Source organism: Sorex fumeus, unplaced genomic scaffold, assembly GCF_029834395.1.
Source record: "Sorex fumeus unplaced genomic scaffold, SorFum_2.1 ptg000095l, whole genome shotgun sequence".
In the NCBI taxonomy this organism is placed as follows: domain Eukaryota; kingdom Metazoa; phylum Chordata; class Mammalia; order Eulipotyphla; family Soricidae; genus Sorex; species Sorex fumeus.
Genome location: NW_026606152.1, coordinates 8,145,066 through 8,165,465, shown reverse-complemented (window position 1 = coordinate 8,165,465; position 20,400 = coordinate 8,145,066). Strand labels below are relative to the sequence as shown.

Sequence of the window (20,400 nt, the reverse complement as noted above, 5' to 3'; positions counted from 1 at the left end):
AGGTCAAAGTCTTTCTCCCCATCTGTCTAATGCTGCCCACAGTTCTCTACTAGTCCTCTAAAAGGGGAGAGGGAAGTGAGCTTCCAGGATCATCAAATAGCTCTCATCAACTTGGAATATATATATAAATATATACACATTTTGGGTCATATCCGGTGATGCACAGGGGTTACTCCTGGCTTTGCACTCAGGAATTCCTCCTGGTGGTGCTTGGGGGACCATATGGGATGCTGGGAATCGAACTCGGCTCGTCCGTGTGCAAGGTAAACACCCTACCCACTGTGCTATCGCTCCAGGCCCATCACTTGGAATATTTAAAAAAAGGATGGGACATATGACTCAGTGACTCAGTGGTAAAGTATGTGGGTGAGTCCCCAGTACAGAAAAGTAAATTATTAAAACATTAAAAGAATCCACAACACTGTCACTTAAAATTTATTGTTTGTTCATGCATTAAAATAGTTGTAGTATTATTTTAGGGTGACTGTTGCTAAATTGAATCAAATCATAATTTCGTGATAGGTATCAATGTTTGATTATTTAATACATTGAAACATGATGTAAGGTAAAAGTATGAAATACAGCTTCATTTGATTAAGACGACTGAAGTGTGATGAGGCAAAGCGGTGCTTATGGGTTGGATCCCAGTAGTTGTTTGGTGGCTAAGTCCCAATCTTTACCCAGCTCAAGTCGTTGGCAGATACCTGGATACTGTCCTTCAGTTTTTCTTACCCATTCACTTGCTTTCTTGATTTTCTTAAATGCCCAAGGAATATGTCTAAAATTTTAAAAGAGTTTCCATCAATTTAAGAATATAACTACATATGCCATGTAATGTGGTCCCAAAGCAAGCACTTTACATCAAAGAAATTAATTCAAACATTGAACTGTTTAATAAGCACCATTCTCTTTCACATTTTATGAAAGTTATTATAACTTGATGTGGTGCTCTGAACACGTGATACATTTTCAAGTGTACTTGGTAGGTAAAATATATTCTAACACTCCCAGCTTTATGTTTTGTTTGTGGGTCACTCACTCCTAGCTCTATGCTCAGGGATTATTCCTGATGATGCACAGGGGACCATATGGGATGCTGGGGATTGAACCTGGGTCAGCCACATGCAAAGCAAGCACCCTACCTGCTCTACTATTGCTCCGTCCCCACTCCCAACTGTTTTTAGCTTTTCTGATTTCCTTGATACTTTCCGGGTAATGCAAGCTTCTTCTATTCTCTATTTATTAAGACCCTCATTCCAGGGTCCAGTTCTCTATTTATTAAAGACCCTCATTCCAGAGTCTAGAGCAATAGTACAGTGAATAGGGCATTTGCCTTGCACATGGTCAACCCTGGTTTGATCCCCGGCATCCCATATGGTCCCCCCAGCACCGCCAAGAGTAACCCCTGACCATCGTTGGGTGTTACCCAAAAAGAAAAAGAAAAGGATCCTCTTTCATTTATTTTTGTTTTTTTTTTTTTGTTTGGTTGGTTGGTTTTTGGACCATATCAGCAGTGCTCAGTGTTTACTCCTGGCTCTGTGCTCAGGGATCACTCCTGAGTGCTTAGAGGACCATATGTAGTCCATGGGATTTGCATGCAAGGCATACCTTACACCAGTACTATCTCTCTGGCCCCTCTTCCCATTCTTCTTGATCTAAATTCTATACATTTCTTTAAGTACAAACGCAAGAATTTTTTCAAACTAGACTTCCATTTCTCTCTCCTTTCTACTATACTACCTACATTCAATTCTATTGGTTACCTGCAGAATACCTGTGACTCTTTCATGAAACTGACTTGGATTTGATTCTATCACATAAAAACTTGCATAGAAAAAATATGTACAACATAAAAACTTCAAAGTTGGCCAAAGAGATAGTACAGGAGTAAGCCTCAGACTCTGCTGCAGCAGACCCTGGCTCGAATCCCAGCATCCCATTGCTGGGTGTGCCTCTCCCCCACAAAAAAAAAAAAATATAAAGAAAAAAAGAAAAAAATTCTAAATTTGAATCTGAGCTTTCAGGTGCAAATTAAGTTGTATTTGTCAAGTATAAATGGTAGAACATACTTTCTTTAGGATATTATTTGATGGTTTTATATAAACCTTTAAATATTTCAGCATGTCTGAACATGGGGTTCCTTTGAATTCTTATTCCAGGCCCTGGAGTTGTTGAGAGAACATGTCTGGCCCCAACATCAAAAACAAACAAAAGGGGCTGGAGCAATAGCACAGCGGGTGGGGCCTTGCACACAGTCAACATGGCCGACACAGGTTCGATTCCCAGCATCCCATATGGTCCCCCGAACACCGCCAGGAGCAATTCCTGAGTGCATGAGCCAGGAGTAACCCCTGAACATTGCCGGGTGTGACCCAAAAAAAGGAAAAAAACCCAAAGTCAGAAGGGCAGGAGCAATAGTACAGTGGGTAGGGCACTCGCCTTGCACATGGCCAAGCTGGATTCAATCTCCCACATCCCATAAGATTCCCAAGCACCACCAGGAGTAACCCCTGCAACACTGCCAGGTGTAGAACAAACAAAAATCAAAAATTACACAGCATCAATATACTATAGTGGAAAGGCACAAACTTAGGACACAATCTGGGCTCCTGTGAAGGCTCTGACTCTCAGGCCCATTTCTTGAGCAACCCAAAAGGCCAAAAATAGGCAGTTTCCTCTGACTCCTCTAGAAGAGTACAGGCAAGGTGGTGCTTATGGTTGTAGAGTCTCTGGAGCCCCTTGGAAGGTTTATTTAAGAAATGGTACAAGAATGGTACAACTCATTTATGAGTTGCTCAATACCATAGTACAAGTTACCCGAAAAGAGAAGCGTCATTCAGTTTCATCAGTGAATTGATTCCCTCCTGCTCCATGGTGAGGCAAAGAAACTGCAGCACAAGAAAAGTGGCGATCAAGTCCAACAGACACTCTCTTCCTTTTACACCTAACAGTGAAAAAAAACACATGTATTGGGAACTGCAACTCTAACAATGACCATTTATAATCATCCTGCTAGAAAATGACTTTGTGGGACGCGGGAGAGAGCTCAAGTGGTGTGCGCAGCCGTGTTGCGTGCTGGAGGCCCAGGCCAGCCCTGACCAGCAGGGCCAGGCACACAACCAGGCAGTTGCAAGCTCCTGCTAGGAGCAGTAGGTGTACTGCTGAGACAAAGGAGAAGGAATGATCAGGGTGGACTAGAGAGCATGCTTTGCAAACTGAGGTTTGGGTTTGATTCCCAACATTTCATGGTCCCCTGAGCACTACCAGGAGCAACATATAAGCACAGTCTGGAGATGCCCCTAAGTACTACCGCCTCAAAAAAAGGAAAAAGAAAATTATAAACTATAATACGTAAGGGCAGGAGTAATAGTACAGTGAGTTGGCATTTGCCTTGCTGCGATCGACCAGGGTTCAATCCCCAGTATCCCTTATGGTCCCCCAAACACTGCCAGGAGTAATACCTGAGTGCAGAGCCAAGAGTAACCCCTGAGTATCATCAAAAACAAACAAAAAAGACCAAAAAAACTATAGTACATTACAAGATCATAAAACAGTGTAACATTTTTCAAGGTCTCAAGGTCCTTAGTTATTAGATCATTGTTTTTTTTTTTTTCTTTCCTGTTTGGCTTTTGGCCACACCTGGTGGTGTTTAGGAGTTATTCCTGTCTCTGTGCCGAGATGATTCAGGGTACTGTACTCAGTGCCAGGGATTGAACCCCAGTCAGCTGCAAGCAAGGCAAGTGCTTTACCCTTGTGCTATCTCTCTGGCCCATTATGTTTAAACATGATGTTTAAAGAAAAAAAATGAGGACGGTTGGAACATAAGCTTATCATATTATCCTCATAGTTGTCAGAAAAGTGAATTCTACCCACAGGTCACTTCCCTTGATGCCTGCTATAATAATACACGTGCGCATGCACATACACACAAATGCACATGAAAATACATGCAAATCAATTTGTGATCAACTGATATGACTGTACTGAATATATCAAGTCACTTTTCATAATCAGCATTGCTGAGTTAAATTTCTAGATCCAAGCTGAAATCACTCCTCCCTGGGTACTAACTCAGAAAATCAAAACTTATAACTTTCACACAATAGATATTGTCAGTGTCCACACACCCGGCCACACCCAGCCACCTCTGAACTTACTTTTCTTTTCTTCCATCTCTCTAAGGTCAGATGTGCAGTCTTAGTCAATCCACTTAGGCACAGATTTTTTTCTTATAATAGTTATATCCAGATAAATAAGATTTTTTTCATATTTATTTTGGTTTGGGGACCACATTCAGTGATTCTTGGGGTTACTCCCTGCTCTGCACTCGGGAATTGCCCCTGGTGCTGCTCGGGGGACTAGATGGGAAACCAGGGATCAATCCCGGGTTAGCAGTGTGCAGGGTAAGCATCTTAACTACTCTCCAGTCCCAGGATTTATTGTTTTATTAATCTTTAAAAAATCTGATTTTATTTATCATGATTTTCTTCTTTAGTTCCAGAAAAAAAAATTATTCTTTAGTTCCAGAAAAAAAAATTTATCATGATTTCCTTCTTTAGTTTAAAAAAAAAAGCACTTGGGTCCTTTTTCATTTCCTTCCTAATTATCTTGGTGATACTTAGGGACTATTCCTGGTTCTATGCTTGGGGGTGATTCCTAATGGTACTTAAGGGACCACATGTGGTGTAGGTTAGCTGGGCTAACCACAGTGAGGCAAGCATCTAACTCCAGTCCAGTGTACTGGCTTCCACCAGGGTACTTTTAATAACTTGTATTGGCAACAGCACCACATTAAGGCAGGATCCTGGGTCTGTAAATGAATATGCAGATTGGAACTTCTTTTCTGGTTGATATTTGACTACTACAGATATAAGAAAGTCACTTCTTCTTAAGTTACTGAGAGTTTGGTGTTTTTGGTTTGGGAGGGCCACATCTGTCAGTGCTCAGACTCTGCATTCAAGGATCACTTCTGGTGGGGCTCCAGGGACCATACAGAGTGCCAGGGCCCAACCCAGGTTGGCTGCATGCAAGGCAAGCACTTCCCCCTATCTCTCCGCCCCAAGTTCGGATATTTTAATAGCAGCCTTTCCTACTAACACAAGAAGTTGACAGTTGAAATAGTTGCCATGACAATAAACTTACAGAAAAAGGCATAGTTACCATCTTATTAAGTGTGCACGGGTAATGTCTTAATTGGTGAAAAAGATATAATTAAAAATGAATCCGAATATTACATTTACAAATAACTGACATAATAACACTTTTTCAAAAAAATTATAACAATTAGGAACAAGCCATTTAATAAATAGAAAACTAGTGACTTACCTAGAGATCGAATGCCTTTCTTGTCTAGAAAGCTGCTTAAAATACTTATATTAAGGCCTAATAGATCCCCTAGTTCTGATGTAAGTTTCCAGAAGCCATCCTGTGAAATTAAGAAAACACATTTAACCTACATTGTTGAAATTTCAGCACATAAAAACTATATAGTGAATAGTGTATGTTTCTATTTTAGCTTATTAAGATATTTCTAACACTTTAAGCTTTCTCCCTCTTTTGAGACATGTCAATTCAGGACTCTCATAAGTACTGTGGACAGCAAGTATTTCATGGCAGTTTAAAAAGTCTGGAACAGGAGGGTCTGCTCCACTGCTTGGAAGCCAGCAGCACATGCTGGGGGGAAAAGCAGTTCAGATAGAGAAGGGAATACCAAGTAAAGGATGTTTGGAGGATTCGCTCAGGATGCGAGATACAGGCTGAAAGTAGACTATAGACTTATCAAGATGACCACTCAATACCTCTACTGCAAACCACAACACCCTAAAGGAAAGACAGAGCAAAAGGGAATCCCTGCCACAGAGGCAGGGCGGGGTTGGAGGGGTGGGGTGGGGGGGATGGGAAGGCTACTGGGATTATTGGTGGTAGAGAATGGCACTGGTGGAGGGATGGTTTGATCATTGTATGACTGAAACCCAAGCATGAAAGTTTGTAAGTCTACATCTGTACCTCATGGTGTTTCACCAATATAAATAAATAAACAAATAAATAAATAAATAAATAAATAAAATAAAAATAAAAAGTCTGGAACAAGGCTTGTGTGTGTGTGTGTGTGTGTGTGTGTGTGTGTTAAAACATGGCATGTTCTATTTCTCCCTTGCAACAAGGCTCTGATCCAATTATTTCCCAAACTTTTAAGTAGAGTGATATTTTTTTTTGTGCAACATTTCAAGTGCCTAAAAGGACTCATATAGACCTCCAAAAGAATCAAAAAGCTGCAGAGATGCCTCCAGACCCTGAGCCATGCTAAGTCTTCATCTGTGGCACCCCAGAGAGGGGTGGGTGAGCCCACCACCCACACAAACAAAGCCGTGGCAGCTGAAAACCTCCATAACCCAATTATTCCTATGCTCATGTAGGACTCAACAGGCTTGGGAGGGGCCTCATCCAGGAATGAATAGCCCTGTCCTCCTGTTGTTCATCGGTTTGCTCAAGCGGGCCCAGTACCGTCTCCATTGTGAGACTTGTTGTAATTACTGTGTTTGGCATATCGAATATGTCACGGGGAGCTTGCCAGGCTCTGCTATGCGGGCAAGATACTCTCGGTAGCTTGCGGGGCTCTCTGAGAGGGGTGGGGAATTGAACCCAACTCTACCGGGCTGGCTGCATGCAAGGCAAACGCCCTACTGCTGTGCTATCACTCCAGCCCATCCAAGAATAAATATGTTGAAAAACTCAGATATGTGGGTTTTGTGACTGAAATCTCCAGGCTCTCATGGAATCGGGGATGGGCAACCTCCCCCGTCACCTTGTTCTTCCAGGAGCCTGGCAATCACACCCACGAATTGCCTCTGGCACCATATAAACTCATTAATCAGTTGTGATTCAGAGACTCATAAATCTCAAGAAAGATCAACAAGCTTCAGAGATGCTTCCTGACCCCAAAGTCATCATCCAGTTAAAAACTTAACTCCAGCTGTATCACCCCCTTCAAAATTTTATAATTCCTGGAGTGACATCTCATACTCCAAGCCACTGATATACCAGGAGTAGCACATCACATTGGATGACATGTAAAGTAGAAAGCAACCAATCTCGATTAACACAAGGCTTAATATAACATTGATTTGCTTGAGCGGGCCCAGTAACATCTCCATTGGAGACTTTGTTGTTACTGTGTTTGGCATATCGAATACATCACGGGTGGCTTGCCAGGCTCTGCCGTGTGGGCAAGATACTCTCGGTAGCTTGCCGGGCTCTCCGAGAGGGGCGGAGGAATCGAACTCGGGTCGGCCATGTGGCTGCGTGCAAGGCAAACGCCCTACCGCTGTGCTATTGCTGCAGCCCTAATATAACATAACATAACAATAAGGCTTAATCTGTAATAACATGCTAGTAATCTCTTACATAAGGGCTTCAATCCTCCAGGATGAGATACAACCATCTTAACATTTCTAAAAAAATCTTTTTTGATCATGTTAGCAAATTATTCTTAAAAATCAGTACAAAATAAATTATTATTTAGGGCCTGCTATTGGGGCAGGCAGGCTTGGTTGGTGATTGAGAAAATTGGAAATAATGGTGGTGGGAAGGTTTAATGGTGGTGGGATTGGTGTTGGAATATTGAATGTAATAAGTGATCATTAACAATTTTATAAAAATAAAATTGAAATAAAAAAGTGAGTTTTTTTTTCTTTTTGGGTTATACCCCGTGATGCTCAGGGGTTACTCCTGGCTCTGCACTCAGGAATTACTCCTGGTGGTGCTCAGGGAACCATATGGGATTCTGGGAATCGAACCCAGGTCGGCCTCATGCAAGGCAAACGCCCTCCCCACTGTGCTATCACTCCAGCCCCTAAAGTGCCTTTTAGTATTTAAATATTAAAATGACACTTTTTGATAACCATAAAATTGTTACATTGAATATGCTTTTTAAAACTACTTTCCCAGCTGGATAGAAATAGAAAGATTGCATTCATCTGGGGAACATAAAGTAACAAAATAAGAGACTAACACCCAAGAGTGGCCGAGATTAGTACCAGGAATTTTGCTCCATGGCTTGGAGGCCAGCCACACATGCGAGGGGGAAAGGGAGCTCAGATAGAGAAGGCAGCACCAAGTAAAGGGTGTTGCGAGGATCCTCCAGGATGGGAGAAGCATGCTGAAAGTAGACTATAGACCAAACATGATTGCGACTCAATGCCTCTTTTGCAAACCACAACACCCAAAAGAAGAGAGAGAGAACAAAAGAGAATGCCTTGCCCAGAGGCAGGGTGGGATGGGGTGGGGGGTGGGGGGTGGGAGGGATACTGGGACCTGTGGTGGTGGAAAATGGGCACTGGTGGAGGGATGGGTACTTGATCATTGTATAAGTGAAACCCAAGCACAAAAATTTGTAAGTCTACAACTGTACCTCATGGTGTTTCACTAATAAAAAAAAAAAACCAAAAAACTACTTTCCCGATGCCCACTGTCCTCACCTGTCTGAACTAAGGCCAACCTTTGTCCCATACATAGGAACATGTATAAGCCTGAGGTCAGGTCAGCTCTGAAGAAAACAGGCAGGGTAATAATACATAGAGGAAGCATAGGAAGGAGAAATTACAGGCAGGGTACAGGTTCAAGATCTATAGCTAACATGAAAAATAATCACAGTCTATTCTATCTTTCCAGAAAAGTCTTCCAGAGGCACCAATACTATACCTCCTTGGCCTGAGAGGGCTCTGGTAGAATGTCAGCCAGCACACCCACTGTCACAGAGCTCATGAACAGCTAGGCTGGGGTTCAGCTGAGGGCTTGGCTCCGGTCCACAGGCAGTGATTGTGGACAGAATGCTTGCTACACTATTCTCCTGCACATTTTTTCAAGTGGGGGAACTAGCTCTGATAGTATCTGCTTTAGCCTTCCAAAATGCTGTATGAGGTAGAATCCTTATCCCCATTATATGGATAAGGAAACTAAAGATTATTTGACTTGCCCAAATCACAAAGTGGTAGGACTATGACTTAAACTTAGTTCTATAGTGAATGGAGTTGCCTTTCCACTTCGCTAAATTAGAGATGTGATAATCAAGTTTCAGGGATAGTACAGAAGCTAAATTTATGTGATGTGTGTTGGCTTCATGACCGAAATAATGGGCTCTAATACCTGTTGGTGTAATAGTTCTAAGTCCTATGGGAAATATTCTAGAACATACTTAACACTGCATATGCCTTACTTCACAAAGGGAGTGAGCTATACAAATGGCAGTTCTACAACCTAGGAAATTTAAGGTTTTAGCCTATGACCTATGTAGGAATGCTAAATCTCAGCGAAGTAATATAAAACATTCACCATGCTTTTCTGGTCCTAGCAGTTAGAAGTAGATAAATACCAGTCATCACTGAAAGCAATATTTTGCTCAATTCACTTTTTGTTTTGTTTGAGGGACACACCTGGCTGTGGTTGGTGATGACTGCTGTTTTCCTATTCCTAAACTCAGCCAGAAAAGCACAGTACAGCAGGAAGGGTTCTTGCCTTGCACGTGGCTAACCTGGTTTAATCCCTGACATCCCATCTGATCCTCCAAGCACTGCCAGGAGTAATTCCTAAGTGCAGAGCTAGGGAATAATTCTTGAGCATTGCCAGGTGTAGTCCCCGAACCAAACCAAATCAAACCAATAAACAAAAACCTAGACCAGAAAATCAGAGCTTGGGGGGATGCGATGCAGGGAACCAAGTCCCAGCCTCTTGCATGTAAATCCCATGCTTCAGCCCTTGAGTCATCTCATCAGTCATCAAGCGACTTTCCAAAGCAGTCTTTCTCAGTGAAGGAAGCAGCATGTAGGCTTCCATTCTGGCAGAGGTGCCTTACCTCTTCATGGTAATCTGCAATTTGATGCTGAATTACAAATCTAAGCAGAGAAATAAGAAATAAGACAAATACCTCTGTTTGGAGATTGAAGAGTTCAGTCCAAGGCAAGAAATTCTTCCCTTTTTTGAGAGTGTGGGACATATGCTCCTGGTTTTTATTTATCTGAAAGAAAAAACTGAATCTATCTGGTTTTCGAGATTTTCTCTTCTTGCTGAAAAGATGTCTACTTTGTGCTCCATCAATTTCTGTTTCCATATGACTTTTCTTATTTGTGGCAGTCAGAAGATCATGTTGGAGAGAATCTGGTACTGTTTTGCTGTCTGTCTGCCCACTCATTTGCTGTGAATCTGAGCTAGGAGGGTCTGGAGGCTGTCTGGAAGGGGATATCCCCAAGTGGCAGGAATCTGAGCTATCCTCAAGAAGAACAGAGCCGAGAGAAGAAAGGGTAGCACTAGACCCCGGGAGAGAGCCACAGTGCAGCGGGGAGCCGAAGGGGAGGGTGTGAGCAGCAGGGACTTCAGGAGGAGCAGGCCACATGGGCAGTGCTTCCTGCCTCTGTACATGCTTGAGATTGGTTTTAACAGCAGAACCCTTAGTAGACCCAAATAGGCCAGAAGAAGAATCCAGCCTGTGATGAAGCTCTGTGGAAGTGCCAGTACCTTGGCCTTGGCTAGATGGGGCACCATCAAGAAGAACCAATGGCAGGGAAGTGCCATGAGGACCAGCCCCTGGGCCATCAGCAAAGGAAGGACTGGATGGCAAGTGCGGGGCAACAGAAGCTGATTTGAGGGGACCATACTGAGAAGCTGTCCCTGCAAATCCAGCAAGAGGGACAGGAGCTAGGGCACCATAAGGAGCACTAAACGCCTGAGCACCAGTAAAAGAAGGTACCATTGAGGGGCTATAAGAGGGCAGTCGGGGGATGGGGGAAGCATCTAGCTGTGGGGGGACAGGAGAGCTGAAGAGTGGGGGAGCAGGGGGGCAGACTTGCCTTAGGGGGACAGGAGAGCTGAATGGTGGGGCAGGAGGGTAGCCTGTATGCTCTGGGAGGCCAGGAGGGCTGACATGCAAGGGAGCAGAGGGTGCATTCAGCTGTGGGGGCGTGGGAGAGCTGAAGAGTGGGGCAGCAGGGGGAGGACCCAGCTGTTGGAGCATGGAAAAACTGAAGAGTTGGAGAGCAGGGAGAGGATCCAATTGTTGGGGGGTGGGAGAGCTGAAGAGTGGGGGAGAAGGGGGAGGATCCAGCTGTGGGAGGGCGAGAGAGCTGCAGAGGAAAGCAGGGGGTGGGCTTGGAGAATCAGAAACAGAATTGAGGCAGACTGGGGAAATATGCCGAGAACCCAGCTGCTGGGGGGTGGGAGAGCTGAAGAGTGGGGGAGAAGGGGATGGGATTGGAGAATCAGAAACAGAATCAAGGCAGAGTGGGGCAGTAGGGCAAGGACCCAGCTGTTGGGGGGTGGGAGAGCTTAAGAGTGGGGGAGAAGGGGGAAGGCCCAGATGTGAGAGGGTGGGAGAGATGGAGAAGAGGACAGAAGGGGATGGGATCGGAGAATCAAAGTGGAGCGCCTGAGCAGCAGGTACAGGACAGAAGGGAACACAGGCAGCGTCCACCAGATCTTTCAGGAAAGAAGGTGAAGGAGGCATAGCCGTGGCTTCCTTGGGTCTTCGTTTGAGTCCGAGGGCTTTAAGTGAATCCACCTGACTTAAATCCAAAGCCTTGTCCACACCTCCAAGTTCAGAATCCAGCCGCTGAGATTCTTGATCAACTAACTTAATCAACTTGTAACATTCAGGAACTTCCAACTTCGATGAAAGACATTTCCTTTTAGTGGAACTTTGATATTGCGAATCTTCACTCCATTCAAAGGACAATGAACGAGGCTGCCCAGGAGGGGAAACAAAAATGAAAAGGAAAACACAAATTAATCAATAATCAAGCTAATATAGCTGCCTTCCCAGGTGCCCATCCCAGAGCTCTGAAAAGAGTTAATTCAAGGCCAATTAGTCCACATTGCATAGTCTGAGAACTGGAGATAATATCAGTGATAACTATATCAAATTTTCATTTCTCTTTATCCTTAAAGTCTTGAAATATTTCTTTAATTGATTTGGATTATGGGTTTGGGGCCACTGGCTGAGCTCAGGGCTTAGAGATCACTCCAGGCAGGGAGCAATGGATGTGGTGTCCTCTTTACTAGTTAATATGTGGCAACTTCTTTCTACTTAGAGGATCTTGTATGATCAGGGAAGTGAGCCCAGCTAAACCATCTCCCTGGTCCTTTCGTTTAATTTTGCCATTGTACTATTCACTATCTCATTTTAATATGACCATGAACAAAAGTAAGTGGTACCTAATGCACTGCAGATTCTTAACATAGTCATTTAACAATGGACCAAATTGGAGGGAAAATGGGGACATTATCTGGTGGAGCAATGGGTACTGGAATATTGCATGACTGAAAATCAACCATGAACAGCTTTCTGTGTATCTCATGATAACTTTTAATAATAATAATATATTATGATATGAAATGATATGAAAATAAATAAAATAAAAATGGACCAAAGGTAATGAATACTTTGCACATTACATTTCCCCAAAATTCCTGTAATCAGCAACTTTCCCCCTTCAACTCTGAATTCCTAAATTTTAGCAATTTCACTTTTCTAATCTGGATACCTAAGAGTCTTATAATTAGCACTGTGTTTTTCTTTTGTTGGTGACTATGCCTTCCAATTTCTGTTTAAGTCACATTTACAACTTCCTATTATGTTTTTGGTCATGAAGATAACACTATCAAGTGCAATAAGGTATAAGAGATAATGCTGGTGAATTAAGATAATTTTAGATCAAAATGCTGTCACTACTTTCATGGTGATATGTCATGTTACTCAGAGAAATGGCTTCATTTCCTCTGGGATAGTTTGCTTGTCTAGGAAGGAAGCAGAACCACAGCTGTTCTATTCTCATACTTGGCAGATGTATGCAATGATTATATGTAGTAACTTTCTCAGTAATATAATGACAGTTTTATAAATGTAGAAATATTTTCCATTATCAAGAAGACAACAGCCTTAGCATATATGAGATAAGGTGCTATTTTAGCAGAGTTCCCCTTGAATCCTGAAAGTATGAAAGGACAATTATCAATATACCTGTTTAGCAATGACTCCCTCTATCACTCTGGCCCCTGACTGCTCCTCCTGGTACAGCATATCAAGATCTATGCCTTCCTTTGACCGGTCACTTGCGGTGTCATTAAGCAAACCTTGGTCCTCAAGAACAAGGTCCCCAACCTCTAGCAAACAGGACTGTGGCTGCTCTTCCTGCCAGCTCATATACGGCAGACAGTCAACATCTTCTTCAGCAATGAGGGTCATAATATTTGGAGTATTAGGTGACGATTCATCACTATCCTATATTGAATCACAAAAACAGACATTAGGACTGTGAATGATGACTACATATTGCAAAGCCTTGTGAGCATTTGGTTTGGAGTATGTCAAGAGTGTCCTGCATCGCAAGTCCTGGAGACACCACAGCGCCTGAGATCTCTTCGGGCCTCATACTGAGCCAATTTCACCAGGGCACCCCAGAAGGAGCAGATGCAGTCTTCCCGACTACTCCAGATGGAATCCTGGTGACAAAGAGCTTCCACAAGCAAGGCCCAGATATGCAGGTTCCAGGAAAAATCTCCAGGCAGCATGGTGGCAGAGGGCCCGGGATGCCTCTCCCCGGGTTCCCACCCACCCAGCAGACTGGCTGTCATGCCCACAATTTGCCTCCAGATGCCATCTTAGAGCACCAACAACCCAGGCCCAGAGACTCCTAATTGAATCCCAAAATGGCTTAGTGCCATACAGAGATGTCTCTGGAACCCAACCATTTATAACCTAGAAATTTACATTTATATGTAAATAAAATTTTGAATATCATTTTGAATATCATGAGAGCTCAGCTGCGTGAGCTCTCATGATATTCAAAATGAGCAATGGAAAATAAATTATCTAGCGTCTGCCCCTGGCAAGTAGGCTTGAATTGTGGTGGGAAATTTCGAGCAAAACATAATACCCCAAATCAGAGAGAGAATATTGGGGAAATTGTCTACCATAGAGGCAGGGTGAGGACTGGGATGTGGGTGGTGGAAAATGTGCACTGGTGGAGGATGGGTGTTCCATTATTATGTTCATTATTGCATTCCATTATCATGTATGGCTGAATCTCAATGTTATGTCCATTATTACATTCCATTATCATGTATGGCTGAATCTCAAACGTGAAAGCTTTGTAACTCTATCTCACAGTGATACAATTAAGAAAAAAGTAAAGTGGAGTTCATGCCCAATTTAGTCAGCTTAATCAATGGCTGAACAAATAGCAGTACTCCTACATTAAAAAAAAAAAAGTGTCCTGCATCCCGGGCCACAAGTCAGAAGAAGTTAGGGAAAAGATGGGCACACTCCACAGAGGAGCATTGCAGAGCTGGGCACTTCCTGGTTGGGGCCCTGCCGACTCTTCCCTGAGTCTGCTCTCACACTCATGAGGGAGGAAGGGCCTCTTCAAGGGTAGATCCAGCCCGATTCTATTATTTTCAGGTCTTGGGTGAATACAATGAGAAAGGTAAAAATGGAATAAAATTATATCTTAAAATGTGCAAGTAGCTAATTAGTCACAGTGACATAAAAATGATGACATGTGAATCACTGAGCCTGCCTGAGTCATGTCCTTTGCTATGTGAACACACACAACGTAGCTGTGAATGAAAAACACCTACCCTTTTCTCAACTGCCACAAAGCTTGTGAACTGTGTTATGAGAGTGTTTTCTTTACTGAGTTTAATAATCAGAGACTTTAACTTTTGTTTCTTCATCTAGGAGAAAATAAATAAAATTAGGTCCTGTTTATAGGTACTTTACAAGAACATTAAGAGCATGTAATTATTCATCTTTCATAGTAAATACTGAGTCCATGATCCTGTCTAAACACCCTGACCAGTGACTTCACAGTCCTGGCAAACCAGGATCCAGTGATAAACTAAGTCACAGAGAAAAGGCTCATGTACTGCCTTTGTACCAGCTCTTTCTCTCTCTCTCTTTTGGGCTATACCTGGCATTGCTCAGGGCTTACTCCTGACTCTGCACTCAGAGCTCCCCTCTGGGCTTGTCCATCTGTTACAATGTAAGTCCTAACATCTTCAATGTCTGATCTCTGAGTCCATTTGTCTAACAGCAAAGCTGTTCAGAACTCTCTTTGATAACACCAAATTCTCAGGAATCCCCTGACAACTGTTCTCTTGCTGATTCATTCAACAAACATTTATTGGAAGACCCTCTGCCCAGGTACGGAAAACAGAATAGATGTCCCCCTGCTGCTGAGTCTCCAGGACACTCTCCTCCTATAGTATATTTCCTGAATGAATCCACTGGAAAAGAATCCACCACAATGCACAATGGTGTCCACTATGGTAGGAGAGAACCTGGTGGTTGGTCTCATCCTCATGGAGAATGCCATCTTCATAGTCTCGGATTAGAGCCCGTGCTGTCAGTTTGTGGATCATCTGTGTTTCAGCAAGAAAGGAAAGACATTCAAATGGCTTCTCATCAGTCTTACACAGAAAACCATTTTCAAAATTTAAGTGTAAAGTACACAGAAGAAACATGCATTTAGGTTTGCATTTTAACAGATGCATACTTATGTGACCACCGCCAGAACAAAGACAGACTCTCTTTGGAAGCATCCTCCTGTGCTAGAAGTAACTCCAATCCCGAGCCAGCAGGCAGCTGTATGCTCTTCCTACAGTTTTGTCTTTTCTGTGAAAGGTCATTTTGTCCATTCATTTCAGACTTTTTCGGTAGGGGAGTCATGTCTGGCAGTACTCAGGGCTTACTCCTGGCCCTGTGTGCAGGGGTCATGCCTGCTGGGGGTGGAGGACCATCCCGGGGTGCCAGGGATGGAGCCTGGAAAGGTACATGCAAAGCAAGGGCCCCACCTACTGTCCTATTTCTCTGGTTCATTTCAAACATTTTGTACCTTTTCTGTGGGAAGAACTGGTTTTCAGAACTGAGGTTACCATGACAGGGGATTTGGACAGGATGTGGGGACACTGGGACAGTGGTGGAGGGAAGTGGACAGTCTGTTGGAGAGTGTGAGGCTGGAGCACTGTACACATGAAACCCTATCATGAACAGTCTTGTAAATCATGGTGCCTAAAATTTTAAATAAAAAAATGCAAACAAAATGGCCTCCAAATCAAAAGAGATAATGGGGTAGTTAAGGGCGGGAAACAATAAGTCATAAAAGGAAGACCCCAACTTGGCCACTTCTTTAAAAAATTTTTTTTGAAGGGCTTTTTGGGCTATACCCAGTACTGCACAGGGCTTACTCTTGGCTCTTCACTCAGGCAGTCACACCTGGAAAGGGTCGAAGGACCATATGGGATGCCTAGGTAAGAATCTAGGTAAGCTGTGTGCGAAGCACTTGCCCTACCCACTGTACTATCTCTCCAGCCTGGGCTGCTCTCTATAACTCCACATACCATCCCAGCCAACTGAAGGATGCCAGGGCACTCACACACAGGCACTAGGCAGTGGCTGCAAATTAAAGGAAGCCAAGGGGACAGGAACCAGAGTCACAGGACTTGAGACGTGGGTCATGGAGCTCCAGTGACAGATCAGAGAGTGCCAGTGACTCTCAGATCAGAATGAAACCAGCAGTGAATCTCATAGATGACCAGTGAGAGACCAACATGGACTTAGGTGGTTAAAGCACTTGGGATCCATGGTGATGCTGAACACGGGATGGCAGGGATCTAAAACTCCCTTCTTGAAGCTGTTGGCTGAGTAACTATCCTCACAGCATTTTCATACACTACTCAAGAGCCCAAGTGGGGGGCAGCTCACTTTGCAGTGACAAAAATATTCTTGATCATCCCATTAACAATCCCACACGTCATAATGCATACTGCAATGTCAATACAGCAAAGCAACCATGAGAAAGGAAGCTTGCATAGCTTTCTAAGTTTTATCATGAAAACAGCAAAGTGTAAATTACCAAAAATGCTCCCATAGTTTGAAGCTTTGAATCTTACCGTTCCCTTTGTTTTCTGAAGTTCAGTAGTTGATACCATAGCAGAAAATTCTTTCTCTTGGATTAATGCACACAGACATGCCTGAAATGGGGGTTGGGATGGAGAATCCATTAAATCTTGGTTAGTTTAACTATTCTTTTGTTCTTTTTTTTTTTCTTGTGCAGGGGTTCAGGCCACACCCTCTGGTGCTCAGGACTTTCTGGCCTCTATGCTCAGGGTTCACTCCTGGAGAGACTCTGGGAACTTTATGAGGTGCTGGAGATTCAACCCAGGTCAGCCACATGCAAGGCCAAGGTCCTACCTGCTGTATTTTTGTTCCAGCCAGTTTAAGCACAATGCTTTCAGTGACCCTCGCTCATAAATGGTAATCAAACCTACTATATTCCCAGAAGGAGAAAATTTGTGACTATACTATGATGGAGATGGGCAAGAGGGAAGATTGGTGAACACACCACAGGCCCCCAGCTCTGATGGCGCCTACTTACCTGTGTGCAGTGTGGGATGAAGCCGTAGACCAGGAGCCGCTCATTGTGAAACAGGGACTGCACCTGGGCAGGAGCCTGCAGTGGCTCTGGGGCACAAGTGCTGAGCTGCTGCCATCTGATGGAGACAGAGTGACAACTTGGGGAGTAGAACCTGGTGATTTGGGCTTCTATCTGGAAAAGAGGAATCACTTTTCTTTCAGCCCAGAAAATTGTCACTAAACATCTAAACTAAGTCAGTCCTCCCTCTAGCCTGTGAAACTTGAGTTTTTTTTTCTTTTCTTTCTGCTACAGGATACTTTTCCTAAAAGATGATGTTATTCTTGTTGCTGTTGTTGTTTTGGGTCATTCTTTGCAGTGCTTGGGACTACTTGGAACTGGAGATTGAACCTTGGACCTTCTGCACCAAAGCATGAGTTCAACCCACTGAGCCATCTATTTGGCTCCCAGAAATATCTCAATTGGAAAATTTAATAATAGCATTAGCACATAATTTATTTGCATTTTTGCTGGTTTGGGGTCACACCTGGTGGCTGTGCTCAGGGCTTACACCTGGCTTTGTTGCTCAAGGATCTCTCCCAGCAGGGCTTAGGGGACCCTAATACCCAGTGCTGGGGAGTGAACTGGGATTGGCAGTGTGCAAGGCAAGCACCTTAACTCCTATACTATTTCTCTGTCCTGTTTGCACATGTAAATGTACAAAACGCCCTAAAATTATTTCACTGATAGTTAACATGCTAGATGTAGACTCTGGTCATAATTCTACAAAGTACTTGAACAAGCATCTCTCCAAAGAAGATATGCAGATGGTTAATGGCACGTGAAAGTATTGCTCAATATTGTTGATCATTCAGGAAATGCAAATCAAAACTACAAATCAATTCTAAGTGTGAGTTTAATTTACAGGAATGAGAAGGGGACAATTCAAAAGCCTATTGACAAATGAATCAGTAAACAAAATATGGTATCTATCATGGGGGAATATTGCTGAGTCTCAAAAGGAAGAAACTATGGATACATGCTACATAGCACAAATGGCCCCTGAAAATGTGTGAATCCAATATGGTTGGCAGTAAGGGACAAATACACTCAGTTCCATTCTGTGGGACATAAAACAATAAGCTTCATAGAGAAAAAACAAAGCGCAGTCTGCCATGATGGGGGTTGTGGCGAATGGGTGTTATAGGGTGTCACCAGGGTGACACTGTGTCACAGTTACAGAGCTCCTATCTGGGAGAAAGATCCTGGAGGTGGACAGATGTGAAACCCTCCCCTCCCCCCAAATACAGTGAGCTGATCTGTAGCACTGTAGCATTGTCCTCCTGTTGTTCATTGATTTGCTCGAGTGGGCCCAGTAACGTCTCCATTGTGAGACTTGTTGTTACTGTGTTTGGCATATCGAATACGTCATGGGTACCTTGCCAGGCTTTGCTATATGGGCGAGATAATCTCGGTAGCTTGTCAGGCTCTCTGAGAGGGATGGAGGAATTGAACTCAGGATGGCCAGGTTGGCCGCCGCATGCAAGGCAAATGGTGTGTTATCGCTCCAGGCCATATTTTCAAAAAGGTTAATCTGATAAGATTCTATCTTGCCCAATAAAACTTAATCTTAGCAAGACAGAGATTGTCATACTTTATTAAGAAAAGTCTACCTGTAACACTTTTATTTATTTATTTTGGACCACACCTAATGATATTCAGGGCTTCCTCCTGGCTCTGCACTCAGGGATCAATCCTGGGGGAGTTGGGGTACCCTGTGAGATGCTGAGGATTGAATCTGAGTCAGCTGCATGCAAGGCAACCTCCTTATCTGCTGTCCTCTGATCTAATCCCTCCCCTCTACACTTTTAAGGCAGAAATCAGTTCTGAGCTAGGAAAGCCTCTCCTATCACGTGCCCAAGGCATTCCCTCTAGGGAAAGGATAAGCAGTGGGTGTCTCACACCGATATCTAATGCCTTTGCCCAGACTAAAAGCACACTAGTCAGCACACCTGGAGGAAGACTAGAAATAAGATGTTTTGATTAACATACCTGTTTTTTCCAGCTATGTTTGGATTTTGAGTTAAAGTATTCAAACACTCCGGCACCACACTGAGACAAAATCCTTAAGGTATGACGGTTTGCTGTAGAACTGATAACATTTCACAAGTTTTAATTTTTAAGAAACCTTAGAAAGTTTTCTAAAGTATAGGCAGTTAAAATGTTGGCCGATTCCCAAACCCATAGAAAAGACTTAGATAAAAGAGTGAGTATTTTTCTGTAGCTAAGGTTAAAGAGAGAAAAACCCTGAAGGTTTGGGAAGCTCCTATATAGCAGAGGGTTTATTCTCTTCCACAACATAAAAATGCACAAATTCTTATTTTTCTTTTTTCTTTTCTTTTCTTTTCTTTTCTTTTCTTTTCTTTTCTTTCTTCCTCTTCCTTTTTTTTTTTTTTAATTTTGGGCCACACTGGTGTTGCTCAGGGGTTACTCCTGGCTTTGCACTCTGAATTACTCTTTGTGTTGCTCAGGGGACCATATGTGATGCCAGGGATCGAACCAGGATTGGTCACATGCAAGGTAAATGCCCTACTCATTGCACTATCACTCCAGCCTCTGCAGAAATTCTTGACTTCAAGTTACTGAAGGAGGGGAAGAAGAACTATCCCCTGAGCACTACCAGTTGTCACTCCTGAGCACAGAGACTGATTCCACTGGATGTGGCCACAAAATAAACAAATAAATGCTTGGCTGTAGCAACAGCTCAATGGCCTAAGCATGTGTTTTGCATGCTGGAAGCCTGGGTTGGATCCCTAAATATGCACGGTCTCCTGAGCATCACAGGCAGCAGCTCTGGAGTATGGAGCTGGAAGAGTCCCTAAGCACTGTTGGGTGTGGTTCCCCCCAAACAAAACCAAAAAAGCAAATGCAAATGAAGGAGCCAGGTAGGCTGTGAGGCAGCAAAGCAGTGGAGCAGGGACCCAGCTCTGGTGCACTGCCC

The 20,400-nt window shown here is 43.4% G+C and overlaps 1 protein-coding gene across 1 annotated transcript in view; it reads right to left on the bottom strand.

The window, feature by feature from the left end:
• Positions 1-424: 424 nt before the first annotated feature.
• The window catches only part of PARP4 (poly(ADP-ribose) polymerase family member 4), a 96,675-nt gene continuing 76,699 nt past the window's right edge, over positions 425-20,400 (bottom strand). The window contains exons 25-34 of the mRNA XM_056132957.1: positions 19,452-19,551; positions 17,424-17,594; positions 16,939-17,019; positions 15,328-15,408; positions 14,626-14,721; positions 13,007-13,267; positions 9,923-11,731; positions 5,326-5,425; positions 2,818-2,944; positions 425-778 (exon numbers count right to left, since the gene is read on the bottom strand). Of these exons, the coding sequence (XP_055988932.1) occupies positions 631-778; positions 2,818-2,944; positions 5,326-5,425; positions 9,923-11,731; positions 13,007-13,267; positions 14,626-14,721; positions 15,328-15,408; positions 16,939-17,019; positions 17,424-17,594; positions 19,452-19,551 (2,974 nt within the window). The 3' untranslated portion in view covers positions 425-630. The remainder of the gene's footprint in view (positions 779-2,817; positions 2,945-5,325; positions 5,426-9,922; positions 11,732-13,006; positions 13,268-14,625; positions 14,722-15,327; positions 15,409-16,938; positions 17,020-17,423; positions 17,595-19,451; positions 19,552-20,400) is intronic.